This window comes from Typopeltis vanoorti, chromosome 24 (assembly GCF_054136105.1).
Source record: "Typopeltis vanoorti isolate ZY-2024b chromosome 24, IOZ_Tvanoo_1.0, whole genome shotgun sequence".
NCBI classification, from domain to species: domain Eukaryota; kingdom Metazoa; phylum Arthropoda; class Arachnida; order Uropygi; family Thelyphonidae; genus Typopeltis; species Typopeltis vanoorti.
The window spans coordinates 31,640,333-31,665,258 of NC_143572.1; the positions used below are offsets into that span (position 1 = coordinate 31,640,333).

At 33.9% G+C, this 24,926-nt stretch overlaps 1 protein-coding gene across 1 annotated transcript; it reads left to right on the forward strand.

Annotated features, from left to right (window-relative positions):
* The first annotated feature begins 1,423 nt into the window (after positions 1 to 1,423).
* LOC150093077 (very long chain fatty acid elongase 7-like) lies at positions 1,424 to 8,667 on the forward strand. The gene is made up of 5 exons (XM_090414150.1): positions 1,424 to 1,456; positions 5,764 to 5,820; positions 6,960 to 7,065; positions 7,651 to 7,787; positions 8,503 to 8,667. Exons 1-5 carry the CDS (start codon positions 1,424 to 1,426, stop codon positions 8,665 to 8,667), a joined length of 498 nt encoding a protein of 165 aa, XP_090270276.1.
* Positions 8,668 to 24,926: the final 16,259 nt, after the last annotated feature.

Below are 24,926 nucleotides of genomic sequence, written 5' to 3' on the forward strand. Positions count from 1 at the left end.
TTCAGCATATGATTGATGTACTCACTTAGTGCTAACTGTCAAGCCTGTTACAGAAGTAAGTAGAGGTACCAATGTACCACGTGAAGGGAGCTGACTGACATGATATGCAGGTACATAGTACATAAAAGAAAAACGAGATACACCAAAACGTACATCGCCAAATTTCTAAATTATTAACGGATATTGCTCAAATGAGAATGAATTCGTATACTGGCTGCGTTGTTGTTCGCGTGCAGAAGGATGTGATCTCGAGACTGCGTTAGCTGTATAGCAGAGGAGTAACAATCATAGAGGTTGTGGCTGAGGTTGACGTTAATGTGAACAGTATTTAGTGCTATTGTTTCTAAGATTTTTCTTTTAAGTTCATCATCGTATTTTTATATGATTTCAGATCTATCCCAGTTTACTGAGTGCGTATTGGACTGATGGTTATGGAGATTAGAAGAATTAATCACTTGACTGGAAAAGGCCGTAGTCTTGGCTATTCCATACGTGATGTTTCTCAGATGTTCTTCTATACAATCATTTTTCTGTTTATTCCTAATAAGAGGAGTTAAGGCCACAAAAAAGACGATGCATACCTGATACTTGAAATGTGTACCGAATTCTTATTCATCATGAAATACATGAAACCCGTGATCTCCTCTGGCCCAACTCTGGCAAACGAAGTGGCTCTCGTTCGCCTCATGTTCACAGCGGCCGTCATTCCCGAGAACTATAGGATATTTCCACCTTACGTGACTGCTAATTCATAAGTAGTATAGAAATAGAAGACCCGACACAACATAAATAAAAAATATATAATTTTAATTAGGAATTTTTTGGAAATTTCTAGTGTTTTTGTTTTTCTTTTTGGGGGGCCCGGACCCCCTGACCCCCGTCTCCCTGGATGCGCCACCGTATTCGTCTCTGAACTTTTTCCACAGCTTGCTTCTCACCTAGGAACGCAGGTTCGATTGAAACTGAGACAGTCCAATAAATCTTTATATGGATCTAAAATAAGTCAAGATAAATTTCGGGATATACGATCGAGATTATCAGATGTTTTGATAAGTTTTACGCAATTTCTTAATCCACAAAAAATTAATAAAAATAAATAAATAAAATAGCATACAATGAATATGTAGATTAAATCCTTTTAATATGATAGCTTCTTCTGCCACATGCCGAGACTTAATTTTAAACTCACACAAATTCAAATATTTATATATTTATTTCTTTCTGTATATCTTGCAATTGGAATTAATTCTTCTTGTCTTATTTAGATGAGCGCATTAAAGCCTATCCATTAATGAACAACTCCAATACGATATTTCTCATCGCCTTGTGCTATGTGTTGATTTCCAAGATTGTCGGTCCATTGCTGATGAAGCATAAAGTTGCGTACAATCTACGGTCTCTGATGGTCGCGTATAATACCGTAATGGTAATTCTGAATGCAGCAATGACCATGGAGGTAAGTGTTGATCTTAATTCAGTTTCGGATAAATTTCGGTGAGAATTGTGTTAGAAGGAAAATACAACCCATTTTTGTGTGTAATAATCATTCTGCTTAATGACCAGTCACATTGATGATCTGAGAGAATTTAATATTACAACTTACTGTTACAATGTTAAACAAAATAGTTTAATTTGGGTTCTCAGTATTTGGATGTAATGCATCAAGATCCGTGTCAAAGTGCTGTTTATATTACTTATTCGTTGATTATCTTTTTAAATTGCACTTCGGAAGTTAAAACACATTTAGCTGATGATTCCGATCTTAAGATAGCAACTTTCAAAGGCATTGACATACAACCGCATTAAGTGAGTGTAACGTCGGCATAAGGAAGAGTGTCCACTTGAGAAATAATGATGGAGACAGCTAATCGAAACGGTTAATCTGTAAAGATGACTGGTGATCAACTGATCGAAAAAATAAAGACATTTTTAACACGGCTATTGTCATGCATTTAGTCTCCTAAAAATTCATTCCATAAGAAGCCCTCCTCATCTTCGACAAGGTTTGATTTTGGCATTTTGCTCAGCCTTGGATTTGAATTAACTAAAGCTACGAAAGCAATGTGTGTTCTTTTCTGTCAATCCAGTAGGTCTTTGTGGTTATTTTACATCAACGTGTAAAAATAATTCTTTCCATCACCTTCAAGCGAGAATGAATTAGGCATTCTTAACAGGCTTTCTTAGTCATCTTTAACTGAAAATAGCTTACTAGTCCTTGATAATGTTCGAACTTACACAAAAGACATAATCAATTAAAATGCATGTTAGCAAATGTAAGATTATTATCGTCTCACTAAATACTTGACAGCTGGAGGAGCAAAAGGTTTGGAATCGCTAGCCCACCCAGTATTAAATGTTGTATAAATTTTCAGCTGTTCGTAGTTAGAATTGTCATAGAAATGCAAAAGAAAAATTACTCTACATAATAACTTTCATTGTTCAGATTACCCGATATTTATTTACTGTTGTTTCTTCATAGTGCATATACATACTTTTGCTGGAATACAAGCAATTCTTCTGCGCTCCAGTTAACAAAAAGCATCCTCTTGGACATGAAAGAGTAAGTAAAGTAACTGGTCGCAGACCTATTTAAAAATGTAAACATTTTATTATGCGGCACATGTTTTATTGTTAAAAACATATTTAAATATTAGCTAATCATTTTAATTAGTTTTTGTATTTATACGCAATGTGTGTCGCTTTAAAGTTGCATACCACATATTTTTATTTCTTTGAATTCTAAAGTTGTATACTTGTGACACATTCTTAACTCTGTCCAAATATTTGGCCGCCATACTGAACTCATGATATTGCTTCTGATCATAACCTACTGGTGGCAGAGTTATAACTTAGACTGAAAGCTATACTTAAGAAACATCAACAAAGAAGGTTTGATTTGGGAAAATTAAAAAACACAGAGATAAGAAGCAATTTGAGTCAAAATCTGAATCAAGAGCTAGCACTTATCAAGAATGATGACATCATGAGGGTTGATGAATCGTGGGACAAATTGAAATCTGTCTTCATAGAGAAATGTACCAATACCTTATGTCCTAATAGAGCAGTAAAAAAGAAAGATTGGATGACTGATGAAATTCTTTTTCTCATGGATCAACGCAGATCATATAAAAATTATAATCCAACAAAATATACAGAGGTTCAGAAAATTATTAAACACAAGATCAAAAAAGCAAAAAGAAATCTGGATGAATGAAAAATGTAAAGAAATAGAAATTCTACAGGAAAAACATGACAATTTTAATCTACACAAAAAGATGAAAAAGACCTCAGGTATATATAAGAAAAAACAATTCTATCCTTCGAAACAAAAAGGGAGAAATTATATCCAAAAAGGATGACAAAATACAAGAATGGGTGAAATGTATAGAAGAACTCTTTACTGACGACAGACAGAACCCAGAAAATACTTTCGAACATATGGAAGGTCCATGCATTCTAAAATCAGAGGTAGAATGTGCATTGAACTCAGCTAAAAATGGTAAAGCCCTAGGACCAGATAGAATACCGACAGAAATAGTAAAGTTATTAGAAGGTGACAACATTAACATATTAGTAAAGCTATTTAATAAGATCTACGATACAGGCATAATCCCTCAAGACCGGTTACAGTCGACCTTCATTATGCTACCTAAAAAAGTAAATGCGAAAACTTGTAATGACTATAGAATGATCAGCCTAATGAGTCACGTTCTCAAAATGTTTCTGAAAATAATTCAAAAAAGAATATACAGAAAATGGGAAGACACCATCAGTGATACCCAATTCGACTTTAGAAAAGGCTTGGAAACAAGAGAGGCCCTTTTCTGTTCTCAGATCTTATTTCAAAAATGTATTGACCAAAACAAGGTAATATTCATTTGCTTCATCGACTTCGAGAAAGCATTTGACAAAGTCCAACATGCTAAAATGATTGTACTATTAAAAAGAATTGGATCAGATGGTAAAGACATCAGGATCACTGAAAAATTATATCGGAACCAAAAGGCATCTGTTCAAGTTGATGACATTATTACAGACTCCATTAACATCAAACGAGGAGTAAGGCAAGGATGTGTGCTGTCACCTCTTTTTAACATCTACTCAGAAGCCATATTTCAAAAAGTCTTGGAAGGAAGAAAGGAAGGGATTAGTGTAAATGGTGAAATCATCAGTAACATCCGATATGCCGATGATACAGCTCTTCTGGCTGACAATATTCAGGATCTTCAAAATCTTTTGGAGCTAATAAATGCAGAGAGTGAAAAAATGGGATTAAAAATAAATATCACTAAAACTAAATTCATGGTCATAAGTAAGAAACCAATTCTTAATTTAGCACTTTCTTTAAATAGGAAACAAATAGAAAAAGTGGCAAAGTTTAAATATCTCGGATGCTGGTTAAATGAAGATTGCACTCCAGAAATGGAAATAAAAGTTAGAATTGAAACGACAAGAAAAAATTTCTCTTGATGAAATCAACACTGTGTAACCGCAGTTTAAACTTAGAGCTTAGAGTACCCATGGTTAAATGCTATGTATAGTCTGTACTGCTGTACGGTGCAGAAACTTGGACCTTGAAGACAACATCAATAAAAAGACTTGAAGCCTTTGAGATGTGGTTATATAGACGAATGTTAAAAATCCCATGGACAGCAAAAACGTCCAATCAGGAAGTACTGGAAAAAATGGGGAAATCACGTGAACTTTTAGATACTATAAAAAGAAGGAAAACTGCATATCTTGGTCACCTACTTCGTAATGAAAAATATAAGATACTTCAATTGATTATAAAAGGGAAGATAAATGGAAGAAGAGGACAAGGAAGACGAAGAAAATCTTGGCTGGCAGATATCAGACAGTGGACTGGTATGAACTCTGAGAGACTGCTCAGAATAGCTGAGAATGGCTCAAAATTTGCCAAGGTGGTCACCGACCTCCGATAGGAGATGGCACTCAAAGAAGAAGAATACTGAACTCAATTTTTTTTTACTTCAGTTACTAATGAAAATATTTGGAATGAGGAAGCTTTCAGTTTATAATAAGTTGCTAATTTAACTCAACGAAATTTCTTTAGCTTGAAAATTACCATCTATGAATATTTATATATGAAATAAATAATATATCATTTATAGTTTTGTTTAAATATTCATAAAAGGGAGTTGGTTAAGTAGATCCTTTGAGGAATCGTTTATGTAAGTACGAGTAATTTAAAAAGTGCTTATGATTCCTTTTGGAAATTTCGAAAGTTGTTGAGTATCTTGCACTTGTATAAAACACACGATATATCTTGATGGAATAAAACAAATTTCAGTTCAATATTTCGGAGAGTTAAACTCCTAACGATTTTATCCATGTTAAAAACTGGAGAATAGCTAAAAAACGATGTTGTTTGGTTCTTCAATTATAAAAAAAGAACCGAGTGAACTGCTAAGATGTATGTTTTAAAAGAAAAAAGGATAACGTTAGACATTGGTTTATTACATAGACGACGTCCAGGTGACAAATACCTTACACCTTGCTTACAAATTACACTCTCGCTATTTTTTTCATTACTGCATTTAGACGTTCAACAAGATGCAAGCACAGATACCTCTCTTTTAGTTAATATCATCCAACACTCATAAACATGAGGCTAATACTGCGATAAATTTCCAACATTAGCTTCATTAGCCTCAACTTGCATGTTGAGAAATTACAAATTTACTTTCTTCTTTATTTTATTGTAAATAACAAACATATGTAGGGTATGTTTCTGTTTCTTAGGGTAATAAGTTGGCATGGCTCTTTATGTTCTCCAAGATAATGGAATTTTCTGATACGGTAAGTATTTTATATTTCCTAATAAGCACTTTTTTATAAAAATAAAGCAACTAATTTTTAGTACACATTATTATATTGACATTCAAAACTCATTGAAGAAACGACGGGAAAATTTCCCTTTTGTATTTAGTGAAACAGAAATAAATCTATATTTGATGAAACTAATTAAACTCAAGTTTATAAATGACCGTTTACCGAATAGCATACCTGCTTCATATATAAGTGGATAGGGCAGCTGCGACCCTACCGCCTGAAACGTGGCTTCCAAACTCCTACGAGTTTTGGCAGTGACCACACGGCATTCAAATAAGAGACGTCAGTTCTTTATTATTCTTAATAATAATATTTTCCGATGCATGAACGGTTGAAAGGCCTATAAGTACATCATTGCCGTGTGTAGCGACCAGGTAAAGGCTGAGATAGTAGTTTATTGACACGTTTTTGAAGAGTTGTAGGGTGCAGTTGTTTGGATTTACTTCGTGAGGAAGGTTGTACCAAGGCAAGGAGATAGAGGGAATAAAAGAGGAAGGGAAGAAGCAGGTTTGGTGTGTATTCAATTGCACAGTAACGTGCTGCCAGGCAGCTGTTCTCTTGTATTGACAAGTGCAACAGAAACTGAAGGAATGATGGGAGTATCTGTCGAGGAGACACACTTCCGAAACATGACATCTTTGACATTGAAGTTGAAGTGAATCTCACAAATGTTCCCTCTCTGTAAGAGAGGGAACATTTGTGAACTGAATTACTCTCCTCTGGACAGCATCAAGAATTTTTAGGACAGACTTTAGGTGCACCAGGCGTAACATTTAAGTAGCATTCTAAGAATAGACATATTTGGAATTTGCATAAAAATAGCTTCTTGAGCAAAAGAGGATGCCTAGTTTTTTTTTCTGAATGCTGAGGAAGCTGCTAATGTGAGGCCTTTATATCAGGGAAGACTGGAAGTAAGTGGAAGCGGAAGTCCAAGTACAAAGAGATATTTGAAATGTGAAAAACAATAGATGACAAAATATAATGGGATCACCTGAGGTGAGTCCAATTAAGGTACTCCAGTAGTAGTAATAGTAATAGTAACAGTAATAATGATAATCATTCTGATTTAATACGTTTTTTTTTAAAAAGCATTTACTTCTTTTCAGATGTTCTTTGTTCTGAGAAAGAAATTTGACCACATCAGTAAATTACACGTCATACATCACGCAGGAACTTTTATTGGGTGTTGGATCACTGTAAGATATGCTCCTGGTGAGATTATTTTGCGTTTACTAATAAAACCTCCTAACGTCATGCTATAAATTAGTTTATTCTCTCAATGATGCAGCAAATGTTTTTCTGATTGGAGGTACAAAGTTATACTAAAATTAATTATGCGCAATATTCCACAATGTTCAGTATATTTTTAATTTCCTTTGCAGATGCTTTAACTAATTTTTATTCTTTAATGAAAGATGCCGAAATTAAAGTTTATAAATACTTCTCACAGCAGACATTTTATGTACCCACGAAGCATTAAACATTAGTTGATAAACCAAATATTTTGTAAGTTGTAGCTAAATTTGATGCCTTTATTAAGCTAACGATAACTTTAAATAGAAAAAGGAAAAACTTCGTTAGTACAATCCCTCTGTTTAAGTACTGTATTATGATTTTTATTTAGAGTATTTTATTATTTTTTATATGTTGATATGCTTTTGAAAGATAGGCGAGAACTAACTTAACAAATTTTTCTCAGCATCTGAAAAAAGCCCAAATTACTCTCGTAGAACTAACGAAATATTACCCATAGGAAGCGTGATTGCATAAGCTTAAGAGATCTTCTTTTATATCCAGGTGGCAGTTCCTTTGTAACTATACTGCTGAACAGCTTTGTGCATACCATCATGTATGCATACTATGGTTTAGCAGCGTCAGGTGGAGACGCGAAAAAATATCTGGGATGGAAAAAATACATCACTCAGATACAAATGGTAAGTCAAAGATGTCTACAAAGATTTGATTATCTTTATTTCTCTTCAGTGATTAAATGAAAAGACTTTTGATCTGTTTCAAGAAATCAGTGGAATTATTTATTATCTTTATATTAATATTCTGAATGAAAACAAAATTTACCAGATTGTTTTATTCTGCTTAAACTGTGTCAGTATTTTAAACTTAAATATGCCGGAACATTTATTCTAAACTTAGTTTAGAAAACTACAGCAAGAATAACTAACTACAATTGATCCTCGTAGAGACTTCCCAAAAGGCAGAATTCGCATTGATAAAAATGTTATTCATCCAGAAAATCTTTTCTCGGTTATTTTCTCTTTGGTTTCACTTTAATTAGGTCTTTCTCTATAATGTTGCCGATTGAAATAACTTGTTTAAAGGAAACATTTTGTAACATATTAAAATAAATGTGATTATATTAAATTCTGTTGTCTTCTTATAGATGGTTATTAAAATTTAATTATCTAAATTCATTGAAACCGTTAAAAAATAATTTATTTCCTTCAGTGCTCTCTCATACTAAAAACTAATAGTTGATGTTTTGATTTATTTCAGGTGCAGCTCTTTTTACTGGTTCTTTACTATTTCCAGATCCCCGTAATACAGAAATGTGGTTACCCCACAGAAGTGTGTTTATTGCAAGGATTCCTGTGCTTAATATATTTCTTTTTGTTTATGAATTTTTATTTTCAGGCTTACATCACACGTCCCCAAGGAAATCGAAATTCCTTCAATTCTTTGAATGAGTCATCTCCTGTAGATTTTTCAAGACACAAAGAAGTAAAAGAAATTCCTATAATTTCATACAATTATTCAAATGGAACAACGATATACAGAAAGGCGAGATCTATAAATTAATAATAATTAAGAGTTTCCTGCATCCACTTTAGCAAATTGAGATAAGATTGTGAATTAAGATTGTTATATGTGGTCTAGTCACTGGTGTGTTATTAATAAACATATTCTTTATATGGGAGTAGAAAATAAAATAGCAAAACGAGGTCAGTTCAGTTTCTTTTTTGGAGTCTCATATTTAGCACATTTCGCAAAATATAAAGAAAACGTAAATAGTTTGTTTATTAGGTCTTTCTATCCGTATGATTTTCCATATACTAAGTAGTTAAAAGAAACTTACGGTGCTATAATATTATTGGATTATGCATTTGACAAGATATTGTTGTGATATTATGATATGAAAAACTGAACATGATGTTAATGAAACGTGTAATAAAAGTAGTTAACTAAGTGAGTAGGCGTGCTTAATTTTGATATTATTGATATTAGAGATGATTTGATGCTGCTATCCAAGTGTTTGTTGACATTGATAAGTGAGGAAGAACAATAAGAGTATATAAAAGCGATATGGAGACCAGCAGAATCACTTGAATAAATTGAAATTGTGGACAAATTTTGATTGCATTAGTGTGGCAAAATGTGAATTTATGCACTTTGGATTGAAGAGGTTCCAATCCATGTGCATAAATTCTATCGCCCATTTCTATCGTTCCAATCGCAACGATAGAAATGGGCGATATCAGGGATTTTGGGTATCATCGTGAACAGGAATTTGAAATTCATTGTAAAGTGTGCAAAATAGTGCAGCAAATCATTTGGATGATTATAAGTGGATGGAACACTGACCAGAAAGCATTTTTCCTGTTCTTCCTAGGATACAGCATTAGTTTCGTACTTGTCTATTGCACAGAACTGCTTTTCCAGTTGTGTCGAACATTTCACTCAACCTGGTTTCACCTGAGATACTGTCCGACCACAGATGCGAGAACCACGGCTGGCACAATGTCAAGAAGAGTCAATTTTACTTGCTTTCCAGTGATACAAATCTCACCTGAACCAACCTTCTCTGCTTATCAAGAACAGCGAAAAGTGCTGGTTTTTCATAGATTATTTTGAATCTATAGTGAGGACCATCTAAGTCACTTTCACTGTAACTCAACGTATTGTTGAATCCTTCAGTTTTGGTTGTCAATACAAAGATTGCAAACAAACACGAAATGAGTAATCAGGTTTCTTCGATTCTTCTTGTTGTCGCTTCGAAAACGCATTTTTAAAGGTGTGGTTTTATGAAATTTAGAGATAGTGACGGAGAACTCTGTCTCTCTGAGGAATAGCAAGACTTATCTGGGGGAAATAGTTTTCCTCGGGAGTCTAGGAAACATCGGTAAATCCGAACGTTTTAGAATCCAGATGGCATGTTGGTTGGGAAATATGATGAGCACACACAGACTCTGTATTAGCGATATCAAGAATAACTACTTGAAATTCCACGGAACATTGCCATGGTGTTTTTACATAAGCTAGAATATTGCTATTAGTTGGCAGTGACGCAATTCATTGTGGTGATCGTTAATAATTTGAGATCCAGTAGTTTAGAAGCTAAGAGTTAATACTTTTTCAATTACGTTATAAGAATTAGATCGAACATTTCATGATAAGAATGTCACTTTTTCATGGGATTCGGTTGAGGTTCCAATGTGAGAGGTAGATACCAGCGAAATTGCAAAGAATAAAATCTCCAGATAGAAGGGGAGTTGATTCACTTGCAACTAAATACAACATTAATGATGGAAAATCTCACGTAAAAAGATATGTTTTTTAACTTTTTTCACTTGCAACTACTTGCGAACCTCTGCTTACGAACTTTCAAGATATACACCGCAAACATCGTACTGGATAATAAATTGCGATCCCAATTCATTCAACGAACATAGAATACTGTGCATATGAACATTTCACGATGCGCGAAGTTAACTGATAGATTAATAAATTAATAATATCTTATGGGGAAAAAATATTTAACTTACGAACGCATTTCAAAGAACGCCTTAGGTTCGTAAGTTGGAGTTCGCCTGTAGTATTTCGTGGTATTCTAACACGCATGTGAAGATTTCTTATATGTACGAAGACTTACGTTTAGAGGAAACAATTCAATTCGCTAGATATGCTTGATTCGTCTCTTGAGTTAAACTTCTTTTAAAAACAACACCGACAAAATCATGAAAATTTAAAGTCGAAGCAGGGAGAATGAATTATATATCCTGAGACATAGTTTAGTTTTGCATATAATGGTAACCAAGCGTAGCTTTTTCATGTAAGAGAAAATTGCAAGGAAGACCTTCCCAGTTATCTCGTTGTGGAAACTTGTCGCATCGATTCTTCTCTTAAATCATTAGGGTAAACGAAATAGCACCACTCTGCGTTTACAAACCCTACTTCGAAAGTATGAAATGAAAGTCATGATAGAATGAAGAAAAGAAAGCGAATGATTAATGAAACATTTGATCTTCTGTTTCCATTCTAGTTTCCCAGCCCATGTTCTTTAAACCATTTTCAAGTAATCACCGAGAAATAACCAAAATTGTGATTTGTTTTTTATATAAATGATAAATTTACTATTTATATAAATAATAAATCGTGAATAATTAATACGTAAATAAGAAATACACCACTAATGAAAACTTTGAAAGCATCGTGAATAGTTCGAAACATTCCTGGAAATATTGCAGTTTTTTTTGTTCTCCACTAGTAATTTTGGATTAATTCATGTATGTTATCAACTACATGTTTTTTTTAATCAGCTTGTTTTGTTTAAGTTATAATAAGTTGAATTATGTTTGCATTCGACCTCACTGGTGGTGATAGAAAGGCAAGTTTCGAAAATTCCTTTCGCCTGCTGGTTACTTGCCTGGAGTACCTGGCCACTGCAGCAATTGGATGTTGTGACTTTTGAAGAACTCTTTCACTTTTTTTTTTTGGCATAAAGCGAGATCCTCTTCGAAGGTTTGGTTCTGTGGGACCACTCTTTTATCCAATATTTTTATGCATTGGTCACTTTTCATCGTACAGTCAACAGGCACAAGTGATCCTGGACCGTCATGTGTAAAACAACGCCAGAAGATCTTTTTACCAGGGAGTTTAGGAGCTTGTTGAAGGTGGGCCGGGAAAGTCAACCAATGATTCGCGAACATAGGATACTCGCTGTCCTTGGACAAAGAAATGACCTCCATCTGAGAATATGACCTTATTCCATTTCTCAACAGTCCAATCATTGTACACTTATGCCGCCTGAAAGCTCATTTTCTGCATATCCTTCGTCAAAAGTTGTTTATTTTTTGGTTTATGAGCAATCCACCTTGCTTTCAACAATATATTTGACAGATTGTCATGTCAGAAACATTAATCCCACTATAGCTGCCAAGTCTCTAAGTCTACAGCAAGCAATATTGGATTGGTTTTGCTTTTCCTAACTAGTAAATGATCTTGAGTAAGTGTAGACTTTCTTTTGCACCCATTTTCCCTTTCTCCCAAAAGAAAGGTACCTGCCTCCTTGAACGACTTTAAAATCGGATTAAGAGTACCGAAACGAACACCACGCTGATTGACAATTTGTCTTTGAGTCATGGATGTGTGCTGGGAAAGAGTACATATTTTTGAGCTATCTTGGAAATGCATCCATAGGTTGAATTTTGTAATAGATAGCAATTGATAAATTGGATGAATGTGTTCCTCTTTAGAATTTGTATTTTTTTTTATTTCAGGAAGGAATTAGATTATATGCAGTTATTAAGGGATAACTACCTGAGACAGCATGTAATGGAATATACTAAGGGTTCGAGAGTACTTGACCTAGTGATTGCATCTGAGAATTTGACTGTAATGAATATGACCACGTTGCCACCAATTGGTGAGAGTGATCATAAGGTCTTAACCTGGGAGGTGGCTAAATGTATGGAATTTTCAATTCAGAAAGGATACATGTGGAATTACCGGGCTGGTAAGTATGACGAGCTTAGGAGATTGCTTGATTCAGTGCCATGGCATGTAAAACTGCAAGGGCTGGAGGTTGATAGTGCATAGGAAGCAGTAAAGGAGCATTTGAAGGATGCAATGGCTGACTGTATACCTAGAGGTTGGATAGTAAATCAAGCAGGAGTTAAATGGATGAATAACACCATTAAGCTTGAGCTGCAAAAAAAGAAACAACTGTGGAGGGAATTTAAGGAGAAAGGTGACCTACAGGCCCATGAACAGAATAAAACACAGGCCAGAAGGATAACGAGTGTGGTAAGAAAAGCAAAAGTAGATTATGAACGGAAATTAGCCACGCAAGCTAAAGAGAATCCCAAACAGTTTTTTCGATATGCTGCAAGTAAAAGAACAAATGTATAGGGCAGAATAATTTTAAGGGATGCCGATGGTAGTGAGGTAACTGAATCAGTTGATATATTACTAAGCGAGCACTTTGCAAGAGTATATCATCCAGGTGGTGATATTGCAGGAATGAAGGAACCAATAGCTTACACGGGAATTGAGGTGAATGAAATGGAGGGGAATAGCATATTACAAAACCTTAATGTGAATGCATCTGTGGTATTGGATGGTATACTAGCTCGAGTCTAACGTGAAGCGGCTAAAGAATTGTCAGTGCTCTTTTCCATTTTGTTTAATTTGAGTCTTGGGTCTGGGTTAGTCCCGAGGGGGTGGAAAGAGGGGAAAATAGTTCCACTGCATAAAGGAGGTTCCAAGACTGCTGTTGCAAATTATGGACCGATCAGCATATCAGGAGTCGTTGTCAAGGTTTAGAAGAAAGGTAGTCAAGAGAAAAATACAGGAATGGATAGATGAAAATGGGATACTGTATGGAGGACAGCATGGTTTTGTGAAGGGTAGATCATGCCTGGGTAAATTGCTCACGTTTTAGAACATAGTGGCGGCTGAACTGGATAAGGGTAATGGGTATATAGTGATACTGCTGGACCTTGCTAAGGCCTCTGACAGGATACTACATGGAATTCTCATCAGTAAACTGCAGCATATGGGGATGGTTATAGGGTTGGTGAGATGGATAGGAGTGTGGTTGATGGAGAGATATCAGAGAGTAGTTTATTCAGGGGAAGAGTCCAAAAGACGACCTGTGACTAGTGGTGTGCTGCAGGGTTCTGTTCTTGGACCTCTACTATTTAATCAGTTCATTAACGATAGAGGAAAGGATCTGAGAGGAACTGTTCATTTGTTTGCTGATGATGCAAAGTTGGGTATGGCAATAGTGAATGCACATGATATCAAAATTTTGCAGGATAATTTGGATAGAATTGGGGGACTGGGCTAAGGAGGATGGATATCAATTTAATGTGGCACAGTGTAAGGTTATGCATTTTAGGATGAAAAGATTAGTAGAAGTATACCACATTGGCGGAACTGTACTCCAGGAGATTGACGAGGCCAGAGATTTGGGAGTGTTGGTGGATAGGGAGTTGAAGTTTATTGGGCACATTGCAAAAGTGGCTAAATCAGCTCATCAAATCACTTGGTTACTGAAGAATACTTTGACGAGCAGAGACAAGCAAGTTATTGTTCCTCTGTATCGAGACTTGATAAGACCCCCATCTGGACTACTGTACCCAGTTATGGACACCAGGGTTTCTTCGTGATTGGGAGAAAGTGGAGAGGAACCAGAGATGCGTGACCAAGATGATAGCAGGTCTGTGGAATGAACCTTATGAAAACAGGTTGAAGATTTGTGGATTGCAGCAATTGGTTGATAGGCACAAAAAGGGTGATATGATTGAGATATTCAAATTACATGAAGCGTTTCAATAAGATTAATGCAGAGGATATTTTTCAGAACAGGACTGGTAGTGGGAGGACTAGGGGACATCTATGGAAACTGGGCAAGAGTGTGGTTAGCAAGGATGTTAGAATTAGATTTTTAACTTGGAGAGTGGTGAATGAGTGGAATAAGCTGCCAGATTCTGTTGTGGGTGTTATGACAGTGAATGAGTTCAAGGCAAAGAATGATAGATACTGTGTGGATACTGAATAGCTGTTCTTGACATGATGTTTAGGGCCTCGCTCGATGACTCTAAGGACTCCTTGGAGTTGCCCATAATAATAATAATAATAATTTTTTTTTTTTAATTTTTTTTTTTAGTTTATTATCTCTCAAATAATTACATGAATATACTAACATTTAGGCAACAATGCATATTTTTCTTGCAAAATGGTTCAGTAAGAATTATAATTACTCTTAATATCATTATCATTTGCAGAATTTCTCATTGACACAAGAGTAAAAAGTGTGTATTATTACCATTAATAATAATCATAGTAATCGTGTTTATTGTTAATGACTCACAAGTTAAACAATATTACTTATGTTGCAGTTTATATAATAATAATTTTTTTTAAAATTTAAATTGTAAATTAAATGTATAATTTTAAACTTAAATATGTAACTGAAGTATTATTATCACATTTTCTGTTTACTACTAGAATTCATTACAGAATGTTAAGTGAATAATGTTAGATAAATACTACTACTGGGATGTAACTTAACTGCACCCTCGAAGCTTTGTAATTAGCTTATCTGAGGGTGATACTGGTTATATATACGTATATTTGTTATTGATTTGGTTGCTGTGTTGGAAGTAGGCAGATCTTTGGGAGGTCAAATGAATGATCTGAAAGGTCGGATCAAAGTGAAATTGCCGATATATCCTGTGTTATTGCATCTGTCTTGATGGTTCACGTTCTTTTTTTATTGTGGGCTTCTTTTTGAACTATTTAAGAGGCTTTTTTCTTCACAGTGGCAGCCTTTCTATGTCTTCTGTGCTTTTAATTTGTATCGGCTTTGAAGTTTGTGACTTCCTTATGAATATCTTGGCATCTCTGGTCCACAAAAATTGGTACTTTTTTTCCATTTTTGCTTTTCTTGCTTGGTACAACAGATTCTGGTTGAATGGTGTTAAATATTCGGATAGGAAGATTGGTGTATTGTCTTGCTGTGCGTTCAAGTCCTTGGCATCTGTTTTTTTCTGCCTGCTGGCTTTTATGAGATTGTCTCTTGTGGACTTGCTTTTAAGACGAATTATGACTGGTGCAGGTCGTGGGAAGCCTTGGTTTTTGCTCTTCGTAGGAATCCGATTTACGGTCTGAATGTCGTTAAGCTGTAGGGGGATATCAATTACATGGCCTAATTTTAAAATGACGTGTCTGAGGTTTTCTGTAGGTGCAGTTTCAGGAAGACCGTTTATGACAAGATCTTTTTTATGTTGTTGCTGATTTAAACGTTCGTATTGTAGTTTTAGAGAATGAAGTTCTTGACGGAGTTCGGATGTCTCTTTCATCAAATTGTGTTGCCTGTCTTTTAGTGCGTTAATGCTCATTTTAATGTCTTTTACTGTTTGCAACACTTCTATAACTGCTAAATTATTATGTTTTACCAAATCTTCATATTCGCTAGATTTTTTTGTTATTTGTTCGTTATGTTTCTTAAAGAGTTCTTGCACAAGATCTACTAAGCTGGCTTTTATAGTCACTAGACCGTTTTCTATTAGTATACTTAAAGAGTTTAAATTATAGGACTCACCTGCGTTTTTTTGTTTGTTCAGTTCGTCATCTGATTTTGCCTCCGGTATAATCAGCTGCATCGTAGGTGGCTACCTTACGTGCGTTTCTTTGTTCCTTAAGCAGATTACACACTTCCATTCCACACGTGTTACATCGGGTTCATATTTATGTTGCCCAGTTGTTTCTGAAAAGCCGGCACATTTTAAGTGTAGAATCCTACTGCATTTCGTACAAGTTATATTATTTCCGTTGGACGATAACTCCTCCAGGCATTTAATACACTTCATGACTCACCTTTCTTCCCAACAAAGAAATACTTTTTTCCTCAATTGCAAATATTCCCCATGAAATGCATAACACATCGTAGAAATATGTAGAATAATGTGTAAGTTACATGGTTATACCTCAATGCCTTCATCATTATCACAACTTTTCAGCATAATTTCGTGTATATATAAAACTAGTCAGAAACCTTGAACTCCAGGTGAAGGACACTAGATTTTATATCATATTTACATATTGCAGTTTTCCTTGACATTTTACGTGAACAGTGTTTTTATAAGCTGGATGAGTATGCTCATAGAAACCAGTGAATGTTACAAGATGGCTCTACTACCATTTCATCAAGTTATTTTCGAAGTTTTTTCTTTCGAAACCAGTTTTGGATTTTTTAGCCTTTTGACTTTCATCCTGTAAAGTGCTACCACGTAACTTCTTTGCGCGTGATTCAAACATCTGAATGTGTACCCACTTTCTACTACTCGAAATCATCAGTCATAAAACTTTCCGCAAGCAGATTAGTCTGAATTTGTGGTTGTGATCTTCAAAAATCGTGTTCATCCTTAAAAAACCAGTGTATTTCTGGTGAACTATCCATGTTGTTGTTTGCGAACAACCAGCCAAGGTTCATGTCTGAAACAGACAGATATGCTTTTTAAAAATCTTCTATACGTTATTCCCCATATTCTGTAAAATTGATCCAATTACTCTTAAGAATTCAACATTGAAACGATGATCTAAATATTTTTTATAACTTGGTCGTTTTATAGCAAACGTGTGCACAAAACGAACGCTAGAATATTACTAATGACTCATTCAATCAGAATATTCAGTATCACACTATATTGCATGAAATTAGGAACATACATTAGTAGTTGACCAGCCACTAGTGACAATATCAAGATCAATATAAGATAAGGAATCGTGATGTGATTGGTTGTTGAGATGATGATGTCATTGTGTGTAACGTCATGAGTTTCGAATGTTAGGAATTTTTCTGGGAACCATCTGTGTGTGTGACGTCATGTTGTTTGTTTTGTTCACATATAGATTTATGGGTAATAACCAGAGATAAGATTCGTGTCATGATTGATGGGACACTTTGAATAAGATCAAGATCAAGATAAGATAAGGAATTGTGTCATGGGTGTGTGTTGTTTTCAGATGTAGATAAGTGATGCCATTTGTTATTTGTAAATAAGTGACGTTATCGTTTCGAATGCAAAAGGGAGATATATTAGTAGATAAGGAATCGTGTCATGATTGGTGGGACACTTCTGACCAGATCAAGATAAGATAAGGATTCGTGCCGTGAATGTGTTGTTATCAGAGGAATATAAGTGACATCATTTGTTAGTTGTAAATAAGTGACGTTATTGTTTTAAATGGAAAAGGAAGATATTAGTGAATAAGGGTTCGTGTCGTGATTAGTGGGATACTATGAACAAAATAGGGGTAGGGTGAATGAGGAGAGGGAGCGATGTCAATGTCTTGGAAGTGTATTGTTATGAGTTGTAGATAAGTAAATGGTTTGCGTGTGCCATTATGGGTGATGGATAGTGATAAGATAAATTTTGGAATATTTGGAATTTCTCTGGGACCCCCCCCCTTCTGTCAGGGATATCACGTGATGTGTTGGATTCGCATATAGCATTGAGGGTATTATTTAGAGATAACCAATCAGGACATTATGCATTTGGAAATTTCTGGGGAATATATGTCTCTCTGTGATATCGCATTTTGTTTTGGTTTGCCTATGGAATTGTGGGAGATATTTTTGAGATAAGATATCTTGGAATTTTCCCAGGGTGACACACATCCATCATTATCATCATGTTTTGTCTTTGGTTGTCTATAGATGGCTGTACTAATTTTCCAATACATTTTCAGGTATTTCTTTCCTATTAAAAGACTGAAATTCTTAGAGTATAGTACAGTCTAATGGCGGCAGTGATTAGGCTTTTCTGAATAATTTAATTATATGATGATGTCCCTCAAACATACACTTTTTTGCTCCGATGTTATCACTATAAGTTAGAGGTAACATCACCAAAAGATTATTGGCAAATGACAACCTCTTTTGGAATTTACATTATCTTGTTTACTAATGTTTGGGTATTGGTGTTTTTTTAGTTTACATTTCTGTTTATTGACATATTTCTGTAAATAACCAGAAGACATAGTTGACTACATCGTTCAGATTTCCACCGTTTGGTGCCGTTCGTTTTGTTGGAGATGACTAATTATTTCCATCTTAGTGTCTGACCTCTATCACACTATGAAACTGTTTGTAGTAATCATATCCTGTAATATATGAGTTGAGGTATTGTTCAAAAGGTATCATTTTCCGATGGTTGGATGTTTCTCAAATACTTACATATGACTAAGTGATTAGCATTCACATGATTGTGATGACACATATCCTAAACTTATTGATTCCTGATAAAGGATTTTATACACTTATTGTTTTCAAGTAGATGGCTTGTTGTTCAGAGGTTCTTCCCATGTTTGTGAAATTGCCATCATGTTATTTTGAAAATATGACTCTCATCTGAAAGTTAATTTTCATTTGGTGATCATTGGGAATATATTACTGTAGTAAAATTAAGGGTTGCATATTTATTTTTTTGAAACCAATACATATATTTCTGAACATTATTAAAAGCACAGAATCTTTCGTTATGTTTCCAAAAGCATATAAAAGTACACGTTATCTTTTCACGTTTAGGTCTTCCAATTTCATTTAAATCAAGAACAGTATTCCCTATTAACCTCATTAATGTTTTTGATTTTAATATTAGATATTTGCAAGTTGATTCTATCATCCAATTTCTTGGTTTATCCAGAGATAGTGAACCAATTTCCCACTTCAGCTGATGGTTATATTTCATTAACCAAGAATTCTGTTTTTAAACTCTTTCAGGTAATTCTTTCCAACTACATGGTGATTTTGTCAATGCATATCTTACAATAATTCTATCAGAAATACAAATTTCTTTAGGAAATAAATTAAATTTGAAGTCTTATTCAAAAGAAATTGACAATCAATTATTCCAATGACAACTGAAAATTCGTATTTTTCACCCACTGTCGATTTTTCATAAACGTTTTCCTTCATTCTTCTTCTTCTTAGATTACTTCATATGGCACCACAAATAAATAGTTATTTATTATTATTATTATTATTATTATTATTATTATTATTATTATTTAAAAATAATGGGTGGGTGGGCAGGTGAGTGGGTGGGTGGAATGGGTATGGGTGCATGCATGTGCATGTGCATGTGCGTCTGAGTGCGTGCGTGCAAATTTCTCAATCATAGATTCCGTAGCATCCTAACACAGCAAAAAAAAAATACATAATAACCAACTGGTGTCATTCTCAGATAAGCTTACATTTAAGCTTCGAGGATGAAAGGAAAAAAATTAGTTCTGATCCAAGATGTACGATATGTAACCAAATGCATGTAATGTACGTATCACAAGAAAACCAATGTATGTATTATATGTAAACCAATGTACGTAATGTAAATATCACATGTAAACAAATGTAAGTAATATATCATATGTAAACAAATGAATGTAATGTATATAATAATTGTAACAAATGTATGTAATGTAAAAAAAAAATTATTTTCAAAGTAAATCATGAGTTTACATTGTATGTTTGTGAAAATAAGGACACATAATATTCAGATTGCATATGTGTAAATACTGTTGTATAATCACACCTTTTCAAACTTGAAAAAAAATAGTAAACCACAACATGTAATATTATACAACTTATGTAACTCTGAACAATATATTTGTAAATTATTATTATGAGTGTTATATATAAAAAAACTGTTATCATCATTACTATTTAAATCTCATTATGTGTAGCACAAAGTGCTGAACCTTGTAAAATAATATACTGAATAGATGATCATTGTACATATGTAAATATTTTAAAGAACAATAAAAAAAAAATAAATAAATGATTATTATTATTATTAGCTCTGATCATATATTTTATGTATCAGTATTTTATATTCAGTATCAGTTTGAGGTGCTGTCACCTCCAACTGATACTGATAACTTTGGAGGGAAAAAAATTAGGCTTTTTTTCCTCCAAAGTTATCAGTATCAGTTGGTGGTGACATCACTAAAAGATATCCACAAATGAGTAGCTCGCTCATCTCCACTAGGCTGAGCAGACATTTTCTGGAGGAGAGAGGGATGAGGGGTTAGAGTATGGGGTGGGGTAGCATTGCAGGGAAGCGTTTCGTTCTCTTTTTATTTGCTCTGCATTTATCAGTATCAATTCGAGGGATTTTTTTCTCCAAAGTTATCAGTATCAGTTGGAGGTGGCATCACTAAAAGATATCAGCAAATTAGTACCTCACTCATCTCCACTAGCCTGAGCAGACATCTTCTGGAGGAGAGGGGGAGAATAGGGGATGATGGCATTAGGGGTGGGCTGGGGAGCATTTCAGGGAAGACCTTTGTCACCCTCTTGACAACCTTTTCACTTCCACCACCTAATGCTATTTTTTTTCTTATCCCAACAATTGCGGACATATGAGTGAGAGAACTAGTCACATGGTCTAACACCAAAAACACTTTTTGAGGATAAAATACTTAACATAATAAGGACAAATAATATAGAATACCCTTCGATCCACAGAGATAGGATTTGCCCTATGATATCTCAAAGTAAGATAATCTCACATCAACATCATATCCAACAGCATATAGAAAGATGTCTGTGAATCATCTGCATGAAAGTTTCATTTTGGAAAGAACGGTCAGGGTTAAGGGTCAGGTAAACAGTACTATAAGGAAAAATAAACGAGTCAAGTGCCTTTGCAGTTACGACAATTCGTTCATCCTGTGAAGTTATCGTATTGTGTTGTGGTGATTGGTATCCAGGAAAGTAAAGTAAAGTAAAACAATGGGTGAGCCACAAAAGTCATTGAAATTTTCTTTCTTCAGGAAAATAGCATGAGACAAAACTCTTCACATGGCTCTGAGAGGATGGAAACCAATTATTGTTTTAGAAGACACGTACATTGTTATGTATTCATCCAGGACAACTTGGGAATAGTTATGCAGGAAGTGGTCTAATATCCTCGGCTACTTGCAAAGAAGATTTGACTAAGAAATGGACCTCGGTGAGTGTTATATTCTAAAATGCCAAGATGGGGAACTAATACTTGATGATACAGGAGCTGATGGAAGAACATTTTTTTCTATTAGTAGTTAAGAAGCTGAGAGATTTTCACCAAAAAAGTATGACATTGATAATCATTTACTATTTTTGGAAACTGAATTACTACTTATTCATATCATGGGGAAAATTATCGCCAATCATTTAAATTCATCAATGGTAAAATTAGACTTTCAAGATTTTATCCAATTCGATAAAGATTCTTTATTTTGGGACAATTACAAACATTTTATGAAAACTGTGTATATTTGGTGACAAAAGAATACACAGAACGTTTAGGGAGGCATGGTGTCATTTCCAGACTAACACAATATCAAATATATGAAGCTGTGGTTACCATGGTATCTGATTTAAAAACTCTTTCACATGAACAGCCAATTTGATATAATGTAACCAAGAAACAGTGAGTAACAAAAATTTTATTCATTGAACTCTTTGGAAAATGTTAAGGGTGTAAACTAAATATTGTGAAATATTTTTAGTTAATTACATGTTTCAAATTTTTCTCAGTGAATATAGTATTTCAGCAAAATAAAATATCCATTTATAAACTTAAATGAACAAAGATGTTTGCTTTTGTTGTGTTTTTCCATGGTGAATTTTTACTCAGTTATTCTGATTAGAAATTGATATTTAAATCCACAACTTTATACTTAATACAATTCTGTTTAATTATTTTAAAAAATCACTACTGTGAAATTAATGCCAGGAATGGGGGGAAAAGTGTTGAAAACTGATATCCATGTAATTGATTATTTTAGAAATTGTCTAATGCTACCTATTGACATTATTTGAGTTATCTGAAAACAATTTGTTCACAAAATCGAAAATCCGAACTGTTAGAATGTGGTTGTTTTACAGAGAGACAGCAGAATATTTAACACAAAAAACTTAAACTCTTAACACGTTCGCTGCTAACTACAAGTATACTCATATGATGCATACCACAGGCAACGAGATTACCATACTGACCTTGAAGAAGTGAAAATGCTTGGCTTGTGGAGCTAGCAGCAAAACCGTGTATACTCATAGATGGTATATGCCCTGTACAAACCTCCTATGAGTATACTCACATCACGCTTACTGCCAGCAACGGTATTACCATACTGACCTTGAAGAAGTGAAATTGCTCAGCATATGGGAACAGACTATGCCAAAGTAGCATGGCAGCGAACATGTTAAAGTTTGGTATAGAAAGAATGCTTGTACTCTCCAGATAACACACATACAAATTTTACCTTTCCCACACAAAGTAAGAAAAAAACACACCAACAATATATCCAACAGTATGCAAAAACATGTCGTTGAGTCATTTGCACAAAAGGTTCATTTTTGTAGGAACTGTCAGTGTAGGGCATGCTATGTGTAAACAGTACTATAAGAAAAAACCATAGAGTCAAGTGACTTTGGACTTAAGGTAATCATTCATCCACTGCAGCTGATGTTTTTTCTGTTTTTTGTTTGGTAATGTAAAAATAATGGGTGATCCACAAAATTTTTTGAAAGTTTCTTTGTGAAAAGTTCAAATTGTTTAGAAATTTGTAAGAAAGTTAACATAAAATATAAGATCAGAGCTAATAATCAGTGAAATAATAATAATAATAATAATAATAAATAACAATTATTTGTGGTGCCATATGAAGTAATCTAAGAAGAAGAAGAATGAATGAAAACGTATATGAAAAATTGACAGTGGGTGAAAAATACGAATTTTTAGTTATCATTGGAATAAATGATTGTCAATTTCTTTTGAATACGACTTCAAATTTATTTCCTAAAGAAATTTGTATTTCTAATGGAATTATTGTAAGATATGCATTGGCAAAATCACCTTGTAGTTGGAAATACATAAAAGAGTTAAAAAACAGAATTCTTTGGTTAATAAAATATAACCAATTTAACAATAAGAAGATTAAGGAACAAAAAAATAGATTGTATTTTTTACTTTATGTATTTTCTGTATGTTAGGTTCAATAAATACAATTTGAAAATAATAATATAATGCTCAAATAAAATGTGTAAATTTAAATGAACAAATTGGGTGTTGATGATGTGTTATACAAATTTATGTAAAACCGTAACATTTTTTTCCTGATGAAATTTCATGCCACAAACTAACGAGAGACTTTTTTTCTTTTTTTTTGAAAATCCACTCAGTGAAACTGTATCAACTCTTGGAAGCAAAAGGATATGGTATTAAATTAATAGGCAGAATTTTGTGGAGAATATTTCACCTGAAAAGTAAAAAAAAGGTATCTAGTATGCAGATAACAAGTGAATCAACATGCATATATCACAAAATACTAGCCATTGGAAGAGAAAAATCAGAAAACATTAACGAACTTAATAGCCAGATCCATTCTTCATTTAAATGATACCAAATGATGAAAATGATATGTGGATGAATTTCAAAACTTTGAAAAAGATAATGAATTTCTTCTTTACTGTGATCATAAATATTTATTTGAGGGTAAACATTTTTTTCTTTCTTCCTTTCTTTCTTTCTGAGCTAATTTTTATTTGAAATAAGATTAAATAATTATTAATTTGTATTGGAAAGAATATCTTATATAATAATTGTGTTGAAATATATATATAAATATCCCTACTGAGAAATAAATGTCGGGCTGAGAGGACAACAGTCAATTGGGACTAACGGAAATGCATTTTACATAATTGAGCTATGTAAAAACCATAGTTCAACTTGTTTTGAAATGTCACATGGAGAAAAATAACATGAATTATATGTAAGCACCAGTGGGAAATCATACACTATGAACATCAGTGCAAATGTTAAATCAGAAGAATAAGAAAAAAATACTGTTTTTTTTCACTTAATTTAGTTTCTGTATGTTAGATTCAGTAAATACAATTTGTTAATAATATTACAGTCAAATAAAAGGTAACATAGAAATTAACAAAGTATATATATTACAGAGTTAATATTCATTTGAAATAAATTCCAGTTTCCTAGCTTTGCAAAATGTAAACAACAAACAAGGCATCTACTTGAAAACAATAAGTAAGTTTATAAAATCCTTCATCAGGAATCAATAAGTTTAGGATATGTGTCATCACAATCATGTGAATGCTAATCACTTAGTCATATGTAAGTATTTGAGAAATATCCAACCGTGGGAAAATGATACCTTTTGAACAATACCGCAACTCATATATTACAGGATGTGATTAATACTAACAGTTCCATAGTGTGATAGAGGTCGAAGACTAAGACGGAAATTAATGAGTCACCTCCAAGAAA

Excerpts from the sequence above, each read along its gene's own strand:
- LOC150093077 (XM_090414150.1), top strand. The coding sequence starts at position 1,424 with ATGGTAATTCTGAATGCAGCAATGACCATGGAG. Across the intron at positions 5,821-6,959 it reads TAATGGAATTTTCTGATACG|ATGTTCTTTGTTCTGAGAAA; the intron begins GTAAGTATTTTA and ends ACTTCTTTTCAG. Across the intron at positions 7,788-8,502 it reads ACATCACTCAGATACAAATG|GCTTACATCACACGTCCCCA; the intron begins GTAAGTCAAAGA and ends TTTTATTTTCAG.